At 46.7% G+C, this 14,620-nt stretch overlaps 1 protein-coding gene across 2 annotated transcripts in view; it reads left to right on the top strand.

The window, feature by feature from the left end:
- Positions 1–6,052, top strand: part of FBLN2 (fibulin 2) — a 63,244-nt gene extending 57,192 nt beyond the window's left edge. The window contains exons 16-17 of one of the 2 annotated variants that reach the window (XM_006870467.1): positions 2,668–2,791; positions 5,674–6,052. In XM_006870467.1, coding sequence (XP_006870529.1) covers positions 2,668–2,791; positions 5,674–6,031 — 482 coding nt within the window. In that variant the 3' untranslated portion in view covers positions 6,032–6,052. The remainder of the gene's footprint in view (positions 1–2,667; positions 2,792–5,673) is intronic. The other variant, XM_006870468.1, reaches the window with a different exon arrangement.
- The last annotated feature ends 8,568 nt before the right edge of the window (positions 6,053–14,620 follow it).

The following is a 14,620-nucleotide window of genomic DNA, read 5'->3' as shown; positions in this document are numbered from 1 at the left end:
ACACTGAGTATGAACAGCCAGCCAGGTGCTTCAGTGGGGTTTTGTGCAGCAGGACAGTTAGTCCCTGGCCCTCCGACCCAACGACCCTCCTCCCCAGGGCCCTGGCAGGCAGAGAGGTCTTGGGTGCGTGCCTGCTCACTGCAGTGGGATCCAGAGTCTGGCTCTGCCCTCTCTACTCTGCACTTCTTTTTCTACACTCTCGTGTGTGTGAGGGGGGAGGTGTTGAGGGGGCTGCAGGTCTGAGATGCAGGAGACCTGGTGAGGTCCAATTACCACCATCCAGGGCCTGTCACACCTCCAGCCTGCTCTTTGCTCTCTCTGGTCCTATCAGAACCCTGGGCTGTAATGAGGTCCTGCAGCACCCATGAATGTTGGGTGCTGTCTCCCATTAGCATCTTATCCTTGTTCAGTAGTAACAAGAGGACAGAAAGATAACTCAGAAATGCAGACTCAGCCGTCAGTCCTGTGCCCACCCAGCACCGGAAGTGGTGCCCACACAGTGGAGGTGCCTACACAGTGGAGGTGGTCATGAAACGCATAACCATATGGCCGAACACAGAAGCCGTGCCTTCCAACATTCCCTCCTGCAAGCACATATGCCGGGAATATAGTGCAAATTGAAATCTGCTTGAATTCTGCTTCTTTCTTAGATGAATGAAATCCTTCTCAGTATTCCACTTAGTAGGGGTGATTTTAACCAATGACTTACAGTTACAGTGGACATACTGTGAGCGTTTTCTCAGGTATTTCAAAAGGCTTTGGCTACCTCTTCTGGAGGTTGTGTTCTGTAATGTTTCAGTATTGATCTGCTTTGTTCCCTATTTCTGGGTAGCTGAGCTGAGGCCATTTTCCTGGATAAGACTACAGTGACATCTCTGGACAAATAGATTTGTCCCCAGCTTGCACATTCCCAAGCCTGAGTTCTCCAAGCAGGTCCCTGTGAGCTGGGTGAGGTCACTGACCATGAACTCCATCTGTTCCTGCTGAGGCAGACCCCTTTACCTGATCCACCTCTACCCCTGCCCCACACCCAAACTCAAGCAGGGTTCCCTGCTCACCTGAGTTGAGGGACAGAAGCGAGCTCTCCCTTAACATGGAGTTAGTTAATGAATGAGAAGCAGGTCAGTGATCTGTCCATTCTGGGCCCTGTCCATTCTCACCTCTTCCCATTTGTTTCTCCTCTGTTTCTGTGCTATCCTGGGAAATTGGGACCAGAACCCATTTGAACAGGATGTGAGTGAAGCCTAGAGAACAGAACAAACATGCAGCAGGACATAGGGCAGACAGGCCAGGTCTGGAGGGGGCTGCAGGTTGAGCCCTCTCTGACCCTGCAGTGGCCTGAGCCCTGGGCCTGCCTCATAGGGAGTTGTGAGGTTAAGTGAATCTGTGCCTGCTGAAGACTCTGGCTGCTCCTGCTGTTGCGTTGTCACCGTTGTCGTAAATCGGCTTGGTATAGTGCTCAGATCCCACACGCTAGCATCAGGCAGACCTGGCTTCCTGCCCCAGCTGCCCCACAGCCTGCTGTGTGACTTTGTCCTCCTTTTTGAGCCTTGATTCCCTTCTCTATCAGAGGAGGGCTACGGTGAGGAAACTTTCCTATATAGGGTTCATGTGGAGAATTGAACCAGACCCAGCACCCCCCAGGGCATTACAGGGTTTCCATCCCTGTCCCTCACAAACCCACTCCAGGGGACATTACCTGGGGCCCCTTGAGGCATCCCTTTCTAAGCCGAGCAACTGACCTCTCAGTAGGTGACTTAGGGAGCCCATTTATTTGACCTTTTATCTTACAGGTTGACCTGTGGATCTCACATACGCACATTCTTTACATGCCCGCTTGCTCTTCACCGCTGCATATGTCACGTGTGTGTGTATGGGTCATGGTCCTAAATGGACCTCTGTGTGTGCTTGTGAGGATATGTATGCACCTGCAGATGTTTGTGGGTGAGGTGTGTGTACATGAAGCATGAACACTTCTGTAGTTCATGGGGGCATGTGTACCTGGGCATCTTGGGGTTTCTTTATAAATAAGTAGTGGATGTAAGGAAGATGAGCTCCTGTCCTCTTGGAACTGATGAGGTGGAAGGCTGGGTGGAAGCAGCAGGTGTCTAGAATAGCTGAGCTATGTGACAAATGACAAGCAAATAATGAAATGGTGTGGGATGTCGAGGAATGGGAAGTAGGGTGTGTAGAGTAGTTGGGAGCTAAGATCTGAAACAAGAGAAGGAGTCACTAAAGGAAGATGTGGAGAGTGTCCAGCAAAAGGCATGTATACAAATGCCCTGACATAGGCATGATGTCCAGGTGTTGAGACAGTCCGCAGCCCAGGGGAGGACAAGGCTCAGAATAGGGTGGAGGCCCTGCATTCTATGGCTTGGCGTCCATGGCAGGGACTTTAGTTGTTACTTTAGGCATCTGGGACGTCATTTGAGGAGGTGGCATAAGATGATTTTAATTTCAAAGCAAGGCACCTCCGGCTGCTGGTCCCAGTAGAGACCAGGTGTACCTGTGTGTTCTGACCCCTGAGCTAGTGGGTTCCCAAGTCAGGACCAGCTGTTCTGGGATCCAGGATTTTAGTGGATGTGGTAAGGGGGGGGGGGGGCAGTTCACACTTGAGTGTCACAGCCAGGGGTACCCCTCACCTTGCCTTTCATCCCCTCCCTCCAGACCTGGACGAGTGTGCACTGGGTACCCACAACTGCTCCGAGTCCGAAACCTGCTACAACATTCAGGGCAGCTTCCGCTGTCTACGCTTTGAGTGCCCGCCAAACTACGTCCACATCTCTGAAACGTGAGTGTCCCATTTAGCCTAACCTAACCCCACTCAGATGCTTGTACTAACCTGGGGTAGGCCCTGTCTGGACAACCACCCACTGTTCACAGCTCCTGACTACCTGAGCTTTGGTCTTCATTTACCAAAAGCTGGAAGCTCTGAGTATTGGAGAACACGGGTGGAAAGATTCCCAAGAAATATCACCTCCTTTCTTTGTTTTTTACATGTGAGCACACATGCATGCACGAACACACATATATACACACGCCTATTAGATATCAATTGTTTAGTATCAAAATTTCTCAATAATTAGCCATTAAAAATGGTAAACATTTACTGCTTCTTATGGTTTCTGAGAGTCAGGAATCTAGGAGCATTTTAGCTGGGTGATTCTGACTGAGGATCATGAAGTTGCAGTTCAGCTGTTGCCAGGCTATAGGACCCAACTGCTTCCTCCCATGGCCTCAGTTCCCTGCCACATAGATGCTGCTTGTGGCACAACTTCCCCCATAGCAAGTGGTCCAGACAGGACTGAACCTGAACTTGGAAGTGACATCCCCTTACTTTGCTATATAGTCCAGTGCTGAGAGGGGCCCGCACAGGCTGGGAATCCTGGGAGGTGGCTGTGGGGCATCTTGCAGGCTGGAGACCACCTGCCTGATTGATGTTCTTGGTGTTTTTGCTGTATTTCCCACCCGTTTCTTTTTTTGACATGTGTTCTCTTAACATTGTTTTGTTCTTCCTATAATATAGTTTGTTTTCCATTTGGTGTTATTTTGTAAAGTATTTTCCAGATTTAAATGTTTTAACTCACAAGATGATATGGTTGATTGTCACTATTCCTGGTAGTTATGTCTGTAAAGTCACCACGGGACTGGACCACTCTCCAGTGGAAATGCCCGGGGAGGCCCCTGTAAGTCTCTGCTGGTCACCACATCTTCAACATGACACTACAGAACCTTGTTTGATGTGTCTTTCTATTTAAAGACACCTTTGTTCATATCGATTATTGATTCATTAACATTGAACTTGTGGCCAAGAGCATTATCACTCATACCTGAATAAAACACACATATTTTCTCCCTAAAGCACATCACAGTCTTCGTGTGTTTAGGGACACTAGACAGCACTTCAGCACGACACTTTTGAACATCATTTTTAACAACAAAATCACCAACAGAAGGCCCAGAAATGCAAAAAAATATGGCACTAAATAGACCATGGAAAGGACACTTGTTTGCATAGTTACCTGGTTTGACCTCAGTTGGGAATGTGTGCAGCAGGCGGCTCACCTTTTGCTGTTCTGTGCATGCCCCTGGATGGCCCTGGAAGTGCACTAGGATTAATTTGGGTGCTACACATGAATAGTACTGAGTAGGTGAGTTCTCAGTCCATGAATAATGAGGATCAACTGTATACATTCTAGAAGAAACCCCAAACAGTAAACGTATACAAGCCAGAGTAAAAATTTTTGTCCCCTAATCTCTGCAGTAAATTGCATTTGCATGACTGCCCACTCCTCTTCCAATTTGGCACATTAGCCAAATGTGTGTGGCACCACTTTTGCACACCTGGACTTACTTGTCTGTTAGCTGGCCTTGCAGGTCACCTTCCTGCTTGTGTGACTGCATGGTATTTCATAGTGTGGGTATGTCATCATTGTCTGCTTAGTGCCAGCATGGCCCCAGGGAATGTCTTGAGACACTTAGTCAGCATGTCTGTGGGAGCTGGAGAAGGTGATTTCAACTCTCTGGGCCTCAGTTGTCTCATCTGTAACATGGGGATGTAAATAGCACACCCAAGGGACTTTGTGAGGATTCATGTCATTCCTTAGCTCAGTGCCTGGCCTGAAGTAAGTCCTGTTGTCTTTATCTGTGATATGCCAGGCAGGCCACTGCATTCCAGATGACCCTGTACCACACTTGAGCCCGAATGTCTGAGCAGCATCTTTTTGGAGGCAGGGAGCTAGCTGCTCAGTCAGATAGTTAATGATGGAGATGACAGGGCCTGTGAGATTTCTAAGCTGAGGGTTGGCAGATGTCCTCTCCTGTCATCCCCTAGTGTAGCCAAGCCTCCAGGCTTCCGTGGGGACAGGCGCCGCTCGCCCTGGTGCTTAAGGAGGCAGCCCCTCCTATGGCAGGAGAGCCAATGACTTAGGCGGAGAGTCTAGTGTGGAACAAACAGAATTTCAAAAGAATTAAAATAAAACCACCATGACTGGGGAATCCTGAGCTCTGCAAGCTGAATGTGTGCAAGAGATTTTGATTTTAATGAAGGAAAGACAATAAAAATGGGCAGCAAGCAGACAGGTAGAAATGAAGGGCGAATGAATGAATGGGTAGGCGGATGAACAGAAGGAATGGACAAGAGCTGCCAATGACCCATGTCATGTACTCCGCTAAGTGTGGTATGTTTATGAACTTACCTCATCCTCCAGTTAAACCATGCGGTTGTTATCCATCCAGCTTACAGATGAGCAAACAGAGTCCTCGAGAGGTGATGTGGTTTACCACTGTCTAGTGAGAGGTAGAGTCCCTGGGTGGGGCAGATGGTTTAATTAGACACTCAGCTGCTAACCGAAAATACTGGAGTTTGAACCCACCCAGAGAGAAAAGGCCTGGTGACCTCCTTTAGAAAGATCAGCCACTGAAAACCCAGTGGAGCACAGTTCTACTCTGACACACATGGGGTTGCCATTGTTGAACTTGGCTCCATGGCAGTTGGTAGAGCTGGCATCTGAGCCCAAGCCAACAGGCTCTAAGCCTCAACAGAGGCCTGATTACATGCACAGGGAGGGATAGAGTAGGTGGGGAGGTCAGTCAGGGGCGAGAGGGCTTGGAATCCATTGTGCCTCCTGGGGCCCTGCTGACCATGCTCCACCCATCCTGCCATCCCTGCAGGAAGTGTGAGCGCACCATGTGCCATGACTTGATGAAGTGCCAGAACTCTCCTGTGCACATCACGTACTACCAGCTCAACTTCCAGACGGGCCTCCTGGTGCCTGAAAACATCTTCCGCATCAGCCCAGCACCGGCCTTCGCGGGGGACACCATCTACCTGACCATCACCAAGGGCAATGAGGAGGGCTACTTTGGCACACGCCGGCTCAACTCCTTTACAGGCGTCGTCTTCCTGCAGCGCTCTGTGCTTGAGCCCCGGGACTTTGCCCTGGATGTTGAGATGAAGCTATGGCGGCAGGGCTCCCTCACCACCTTCCTGGCCAAGATGCACATCTTCTTCACCACCTTCGCCATGTGAAGGCCAGCCACACTGCAAGCCACTGAGGCCTCGGGCCCCTCCGGTAGCCCCATGTTCTGTGGGGTGGCTGCCTTCACTGCACTGGGCAAACTCTCCTTTCTGTTTCCATTACCCTACTTGTGGGGGTGGGTTATTATTGGGGTGGGTTTTATTATAACTTCATAAATTAACTTAATTTTGCTGACTTGATTCCTCTTGGGCTCCTGGTCTTGTCACATGCCCACGTGGAGAGTTGGTAGTGACAAGAGTATGCTCAGATGGAGTCGAAGACACAGACTGTGTCATTACTGCAGAAAGGGAACAAATGACCACACTGGGGCTTTCAGACTCACCTGGATGACCTGTCCCAAAGTGGACACTTTATTTCATCTTCCACTGTGATTAGTTCTGCACCTTTTTAAAAAAAGAATTGTTATCAGTTGTGGGTTTTTTTTTTTTAAAACTATAAAAGTAGCACATGTGCACTGTAGGAAAATATTTCAAGTAAAAACCTCTTGGTGCCTTACCTGTACATGTGTGAGTTTGACAGCAATGTCGGAATGTCACGTGTGTGTCTGAACATGGAGTCCAACCTTTCTTGACATCTAGCACAGATTAGTCCTCAAAAGGGAGCTCACCTCAGGGGTGGAAGAAAGAAGTGTAAACAGGTGTTCACTCTGTGATACTGTCTTCTCTTGCTACTTTGTCCTCTTCTTCCCTCCTTTCCCAGTGTGCACCTCAGCTATATGTCTCTTTGGATGCCCTCCAGAACCATAGCCCTGGCCTTGTAGGTCCAGCAGGAGCCGGGAGGAGGTGAGAACTCAGCTTCTCCAGTGCAGGCTCTGGGGCCTTTGGACTAGGTCAAAGGGAACTCTTGGAACTGGGAAAACTGAGGTCGTGAGGGGAAGGAGGCGTGCCCAAGGTACACAGTGAGTGAGAACGGGTCTCTGGACCCCAGTGTAAGTTCCCCGCACACATTGTTGTCTTTGCGCTGCCCCAGTAGTTTTTTCCAAGCTGATGGGTTCCAGATGGCACACTACAACTCCTGTGGGTCTTGAGGCGAGTGTAGTGGGCCTCAGCTCGTGCTGAGAAACGAAAGTGCACAGACAGCATCACAGTGCTGCATGTTTAGGAAAGGTGAGGATTGGTTCACAAAACAGTGGTCAGGCCTGTGTGTGCACACGTGTGTTGATGTGTGTGGAACACATAAAGCTCTGATGTGTGGTAAAACCTGTGTTTCTCTCTGTGAGCCGTCATTAGACCTGAAGGCGAGAGACGGCCTGTTGTAAGCAGAGGGCAGAGCATTCTGTATGAAGGCTTGGGTTACACAACTTCCATCCCATTGGCTTCTGTGGACATGGACTCAGGTGGCCAGCCCTTCTGATCTTCCAGGACAACTTCCAAAACTACCTTTTAATGGAAAACCTCTTGATTTGAAGATATAGCAGTTGTTGTTAAGTGTGGTTGAGTTGGTTCCAACCCATTAGCGACCTAGTCAGTATAGGGTTTCCTAGGAGCGGCTGGTGAACTTGAACTGCCAACCTTTCAGTTCAAACTGACTTTGCAGTCCAGCGCATTATCCCACAGAGCCACTCCAGGACCCCAGCAGGATATAGCAGTTAATCACCTTTAAAAACCAGGCGTGAGCCAAATGAAGGCTGCTCTGCTTGCCATCCTGCCTGGATGGGATGTTGTGTAAACTCTGCCCCTGGTCCCCCTTCCTTCTTGGCTCTGCTCCCAGGGAGAGCAGCAAGACAAGGACTTCCTCCTCAGGGTCCAGCTGTACCTTGTTTCTGGGTACAGGAACCCAGAACTAGCAATCTTACTGTCCAGAGCAGAGTCGGACTCGGGTTAAGGACACACAGGGCATGTGCAAACTGTCCTTCTCCTGCGCAGCCCTTGTGTTCATGCTAACCCTGTGTGACCTCGGGCCAGTGACTCCGCATCCTCTGGGAATGGGGCACTTTCCCCACAGGCCTACCATATGAGGGCAGACACAGAAGACATCCAGCCCTCTGCCTAGTGCACCTGTGGGCTTTGAGAAAAAGTTTTCTTCTGGCCACAGCTTCCAAGGCTCAGTGGTTCTAGAATGCCATCTCCTAATGTGTGGAGGCCTGGTGTGGCGCTGTGGGATAATGTGCTGTACTGTAGAGTCTGTTTGAGCTACAAGATCTGTGGTTTACATCCAGTAGCCGCTCCTCAGAAACCCTATACAGGGTCGCTATGAGTCAGAACCTACTTGACAACACTTAACAACATCAACAGTGGTTTTAAAGGAGTCCCTGGGTGATGTAAATGTTTAACATTTTGGTTGCTAGCTAAAGGTTTAAATCCACTTAGCGGCATTGTAGAAGAAATAGACCTGGTGGTCTATTTCCAAAAGCTCCCAATCTTAAAAACCCACTGGAGCAGTTCTGCTCTGCACACCTGGGTGCCATAAGTTGGAAGGGACTCTGTAGCAACTAGCACCTCTTGTGAGTCTGCTATGTCTGCCAAGGCTAGAAGGGAACTGGGTTTATAAACATCATCAGGTTCAGCTCCCGGAGTTTCCGTGTGACACAGAAACTAGGGATTCTGGGAGCACTGAGGTTTCCCACGGCCCCACAGTGAGTCGGGGTCAGGTTTGAGCCCAGGACAGCCTGACCACCATGGGGCTGCCAGTGCAGGTTTCAGGCTAACCTCAGCTCAGATACTTTCCTCCCATCAAGTCTCCAACCCAGTCCCTGAGTCCCCTCTAAGGAATGTCTCCAGTTTCTTTCTGCTAATAAATAAGAACCAATGAGGAGAAATGGGCCTGAGAGCAAGATGTGGGCCCAGTTCCATATTCCAGATGCTAGCAGTGCAAACAGAAATAGCCCAATAGCAGCGTCCTTTCATGTGGAGGGTGGGAGAGGCAAGTGTCTGGTTTGCATTGATTGGACACTGAGCCAGCTGTAACAGGGCGAGGCCAGGAGAGGTGCATCCCAGGGATGCACACACAGCTTCACGGTCTTGCTGTCATTCATTGTTCATCCATTCCGTGGTGATTTTGTGCATCTGCTATGCTATGTGCCAGGGATTGTGAGGTGCTGGCGCCCTGGTGAACAGAATGGATGGTCATGGGAGAGGCTCTTGAAGACCGCCAGCTGATGCAACTTGAAATCCATGACCCAGTTTGTACCAAGCCACTCCTGATGGCTCCCAGCCAACAACAGAGAAATACCAAAGCAGAGGTACCTCAGAGATATCAGACAACTCTGCTGGCCAAGGAGCTGATGCCCCCCAACAGACTAGCTAAATCCACCTCAGTGTGCTGCAGACTGCTACAATTCACCCAGCCTCCCTCTCTCTCCTGCTCTTAGGGTTAAACCTGTGTTGATGGCTCTCCAGTTTTTCCTGCTCTCTCCTAACGAAATCCCTTGTGTTTAATCACACAGTGGTCTCTGCTTGTCGAAGAACCCAGAGTAAAGCAAATGTTACCCTTGTTTTTAGGTACCATTGAGTTGCTTCCAACTCCTAGCAACCCTGTACACAACAGAAGAAAGCCTGTTCTGCACCATCCTCAGAATCAATGTCACTCTTGAACCCATTGCTGCTGCCACTGTGCCAGTCCATCTTGTTTGGGGTCTTCCTCTTTTTTGCTGACCTTCCACTTTACCTAACATAATGTCCTCCTTCAGGGATTGGTTCATCCTGATAATATATCCAAGCTATGAGAGACAAAGTCTAGCCATCCTGGCTTCCAAGGAACATTCTGACAGTACTTTTCCCAACACAGATTGGTTTGCTCTACTAGCAGTCCATGGTACTTTTAATATTCTTCTCCAACACTGGAAGTTAAATGCATCAATTCAATTCTTGTATGGTCTTCTTTAAGGAGCTCTGGTAGCGTAGTGGTTATGAATCGGACTGCGAACCTTAAGGTCAGCGGTTCGAAACTACCAGCTGCTCCGCGGGAGAAAGATGAAGCTTTCTACTCCCGTAAAGATTTACACCCTCGGAAACCCTGTACAGGGTCGCTATGGGTCGGAACTGACTCGATGGCACATAACAACAACAACAACAATGGTGTTCTTTATTCACTGTCTAATTTTCATATGCATATGACACGTTGAAAATACCATGGCTTGGGTCAGGTGCATTTTAGTTTTCAATCTGACATCTTTGCTCTTGAACTCTTAAAGAGGTCTTGTGCAGTAGTTTTGCCCAGTGCAATACTTCATTTGATTTCTTAACTGCTGCTTCCATGAGTGTTGATAGGGGATTCCAGCAACTACAAAAAGATTGATAACTTCAATCTTTTCTCCATTTATCATGATGTTATTTATAACTTCAATCTTTTCTCCATTTATCATGATGTTATTTATTGGTCTAGTGGTGTGGATTTTTGTTTTCTTTACATTTGAGGTGTAACCCATACTAAAGGCTGTGGTCTTTGATCTTTATCAGTAAGTATTTTAAGTCCTCTTCACTTTTAGCAAGTAAGGTTGCATATTGCAGGTTGTTAATGAGTCTTTCTCTAATCTTGATATCACATTCTTCTTCATATAATCCAGTTTTTGTTTTTTTTTCCAGATTATTTGCTCAGCATACATATTGAATTAAGTATGGTGAAAGAGTGCAACCCTGGCACACACCTTTCCTGATTTTAAACCATTCAGTGTCCCTTTGTTCTGTTTGAACAACTGCTTCTTGGGGTATGTACAGATTGCTCATGAGAACAATTAAGTGTTCTAGAATACCTTTCTTGACAATGTTGTCCATAGTTTGTCATGACCCACAGAGTTGAAAGGCTTTGCATAGTCAATAAAGCATAGGTAAACATCTTTCTGATATTCTCTGCTTTCAGCTAAGATCCATCTGACATCAACAATGATAACCCTCATTTCATGTCCTTGTCTGAATTCAGCTAGACTCTCTGGTAGTTCCTTGTAAATGTACTATTGCAGCCATTTTGAATTATCTTTAGCAAAATTTTACTTCCATGTAATATTAATCATATTGTCTGATGATTTCTGCATTCTGTTGGGTCACATGTTTTTGGAATGGGCATAAACCCAGTTGGCCAGGTAGCTGACTTCCAAATCTCTTAGCATAGGTGAGTGAGTGCCTCTAGGGATACATCACTTTCTTGAAAGATTTCTATTTATATTCCATTAATTCCCAGAGCCTTGTTCTTTGCCAATACCTTCAGTGCACCTTGGACTTCTTCCTTCAGTACCATTGGCTCTTGATCATATGCTACCTCTTGACATGTTTGAACATCAGCCATTTCTTTTTGGTACAGTGACAGTGTTTTCCTTCCATCTTCTTTTGATGCTTTCTGCATCATTCAATATTCCCCATTGAATCTTTCACTACTGCAAGTTGAGTCTTGAAGTTTTCCTTCATTTCATTCTTCAGTTTGAGAAATGCTGAATGTGTTCTTCCCTTTTGTTTTCTAACTGCAGGTCTTTGCACATTTCATTATAATACTTGACTTTGTCTTCTCGAGCTGCCCTGGGAATTTTTTTGCTCAGATCTTTTACCTTCTTATTTCTTTCATTTGCTTTAGCATCTCTATGCTGGAGAGAAATCTTCAGAGTCTCTTCTGACTTCCATTTTGTTCTTTTCCTTCTTTCTTGCCTTTTTAATGACCTTTTGCTTTTATTCCATATGATGTTCTTGATGTTATCCCACAACATTTCTGGTCTTCAGTCTAATGCATAATACCTGTTTTTGAGATGTACCCTAATTCTGGTGGGATACTTTCAAGGTCATATTTTGGCTTTCATGCAGTCTGAACTTGCATGTGAGCAGTGGATGGTCTGTTACACAGTCTATCCCTAGCCTTGTTTTGGCTGATGATATGGAGCTTTTCCACTATCTCTTCCCATAGATGTAGTCAATTTGATTTCTGTGTATTCCATCTGGTGATGTTCATGTGGATAGTCATCTTTTATGTTGTTTAAAAATGATGTTTGTAATAAGTCATTGGTCTTGCAAAATTCTATCATGCGATCTGTGGCATCTTTTCTATCATCACCAAGGCCATATTTTCCAACTATTAATCCTTTATCTTTGCTTCCAACCTTTGCATTCCAATCACCAGTAATGATCAATACACTTTTATTACATGTTTGATCAATTTCAGACTAAAGAAGTTGGTATAATTCTTCAGTTTCTTCATCACTGGCTTCAGTGGTTGGTGTGTAAATTTGAATAATAGTGGTATTAAGTGGTCTTTCTTGTAGGCAAGGCTATTATATTGTCACAGACAGTACTATACTTCAGGATAGATTTGAAATTGGATGATAAATATGATGACATGCCTCTTCAATATGGCATAGTAAACCAATTGTCAGATTCAGAATGGTAAATACCAGTCCATTTTAGTTCACCAGTGCCTAGGATAGCAATCTTTATGAGTTCCATTTTATTTTTGACAGCGTCTAATTTTCCTTAATTCACACTTCATACATTCCATGTTCCAATTATTCATGCATGTTTAAAGCTGTTTTCCTTATTTTATTCCATCAGCCAATGAAGGTCCCAAAGGCTTTACTCCATTTGCATCATCATGGTCGACTCTACTTGGAGGAGTCAGCTCTTGCCCAGTCGTATTTTGAGTGCCTTCCAACCTGAGGGGCTCATTTTCCAGCATTATATCTGACAGTCTTCTGGTGCTGACATTTCTTCCACTGCTATTCATAATGTCACCCATGTCATGGGGTTTTGTTCAGACTGACTACTATGCAGCCAGTGAAGAGGCAGCTGCCCTTTCCTGGTTGGTGGTTAAGGTGAGACAGCTCAAGTGCTGATTCTTTCACCAGTGGTGACCTGGGAAAGTGGTGGCAGGGGAGGCTATGACAGTGCAAACAATGTAGTGATGAAGATGTTAGAGCAGGGTGGGTTAGAGTCAGTAAGACAGCTGAGGTGGCTGGGAAATTTCTCTCCAGGGTGCCGGGACAGAGTGCCATTAGTAAGCTGGATGCTAAGAACACGAGTTTATTGTTCTGAGGCTGGGAGTGTGACCGGGTTATCACTGTGTCCTTCTGAGGGGCCTGTCTCCTAATTTCTGGTGACAGCGTCGCATTCCTTGACTTGGAGATGCATCACTCCAGTTCTGCCCCTGTGCTCACATGGCATTTAACCTTGTATCTCTTTTCCTCTTTTACAAGGACATCATCACTCATACTGGATCAGTACCCACACTACTGCAGTGTGACCTCATGTTAACCCAACTGATAACATTTCATAACAAGGTCACATGCACAGGCCCTGCGTTAGGAGTTCAGCATGTATTGTGTTTGGAGGGGACACCATTCAACCCACAGTGGATGGTTACTGCTAAGTTGTGTGGATGCTCTGCAGAAGGATGAGAGGCTGGGGGCTGTTAATAAACAGTTTGTGGCTAAGAGAAAGATCTCGGGAATCTTGTGGCAGCTCACCAGGAGGTGCCTGTGTCCTGAAGTGAAGACAGACCCAGCTGGATGGCAGCTGGAGACCTGCTTGTAAAACCACAGAGCTTAAGCAATGTCTGACCGCTCTGCCATACCAAGTTCAGGACTCTGAATATGGATTGGCCTATAGTTGGATGCCCCTGAGGATGTTGACTCGGGGCCCCTCTGGGCTCCCTGGTAGGGGCAGAGGAGCCCCACTCTTCCATAGCAAGAGCCGTCACTTGTGCAAAAGAGGCTGCAGAAGTCTTACTCCTGCCAGGCAACCGGCGCCCTCTCAGGAACTGCCCCACTTCCTCTCCCAGCTGCCAGGCTACTTTATTATATTGTCATTAGCGGCTGTCTCATTGACTCTGACTCTTGGCAGCCTCCTGAACACAAAAATGGAATGTTGCCCAGTTCTGTACCATCTCATAATTGCTAATATACTCAAATCCATTGGTATGCCATTGTACTTTATGGGACTTCCAACCTAGAGGGCACATCTTCCCGCACTATGCCAGATAATGTACTGTTGAGATGCATACTTTTGGGTTTTCATTGGCTGATTTTTGGTAGTAGATTGCCAGACCTTTCTTCCTAGTCCGTCATAGTCTTTAAGCTCCAGTAAAATCTTCCTACCATGAATGATCATGTTAGTCTTTGTGCTGAGGCATAGCTTCCAGCATTCTAACAGTAAACAAGGCACTACAGTACCACAAGCTGACATTGGTATGAGACGGGCTGCTGCGTAGGGTTCAATCTAGCATAACCTGGCAGGGGAGGTACTGGACCTAATAAGGGATGAAAGACTAGATATATAAGAATTGTAAGAATGAGCTAGATGCTGAGAGTGACTGACCAACAGATCCTGAACATGATTCTGTGGAAACATGACGTTAGTGACCCGGGACACCTTATTGGGACGCAGGATTTAGTGCTCAGGTGAGGTCTCTCTCTCTTTTTGTAAGGTTTTTATTGTGGATTGAGTTAAAGTTTACAGGGCACATCATCAGTTTTACATTCAACAAATCATATACCTTGTTTCATTATAATGATTATACTCCCCTCATGTACCATCAGTTAACAGTATTTCTCTCTCTCCACTTTAGCTTTTTAAAAAACAAACAAACAAAAAACCCCACTCAGGCATATATAATAATTTACATCTCCGAAGGGCACATTCTGAAAGTCTGCCTCCTGGCCACCAGCT

Source organism: Chrysochloris asiatica, unplaced genomic scaffold (assembly GCF_000296735.1).
Source record: "Chrysochloris asiatica unplaced genomic scaffold, ChrAsi1.0 scaffold00142, whole genome shotgun sequence".
NCBI classification, from domain to species: domain Eukaryota; kingdom Metazoa; phylum Chordata; class Mammalia; order Afrosoricida; family Chrysochloridae; genus Chrysochloris; species Chrysochloris asiatica.
This window is presented reverse-complemented; position numbering and strand designations above follow the sequence as displayed.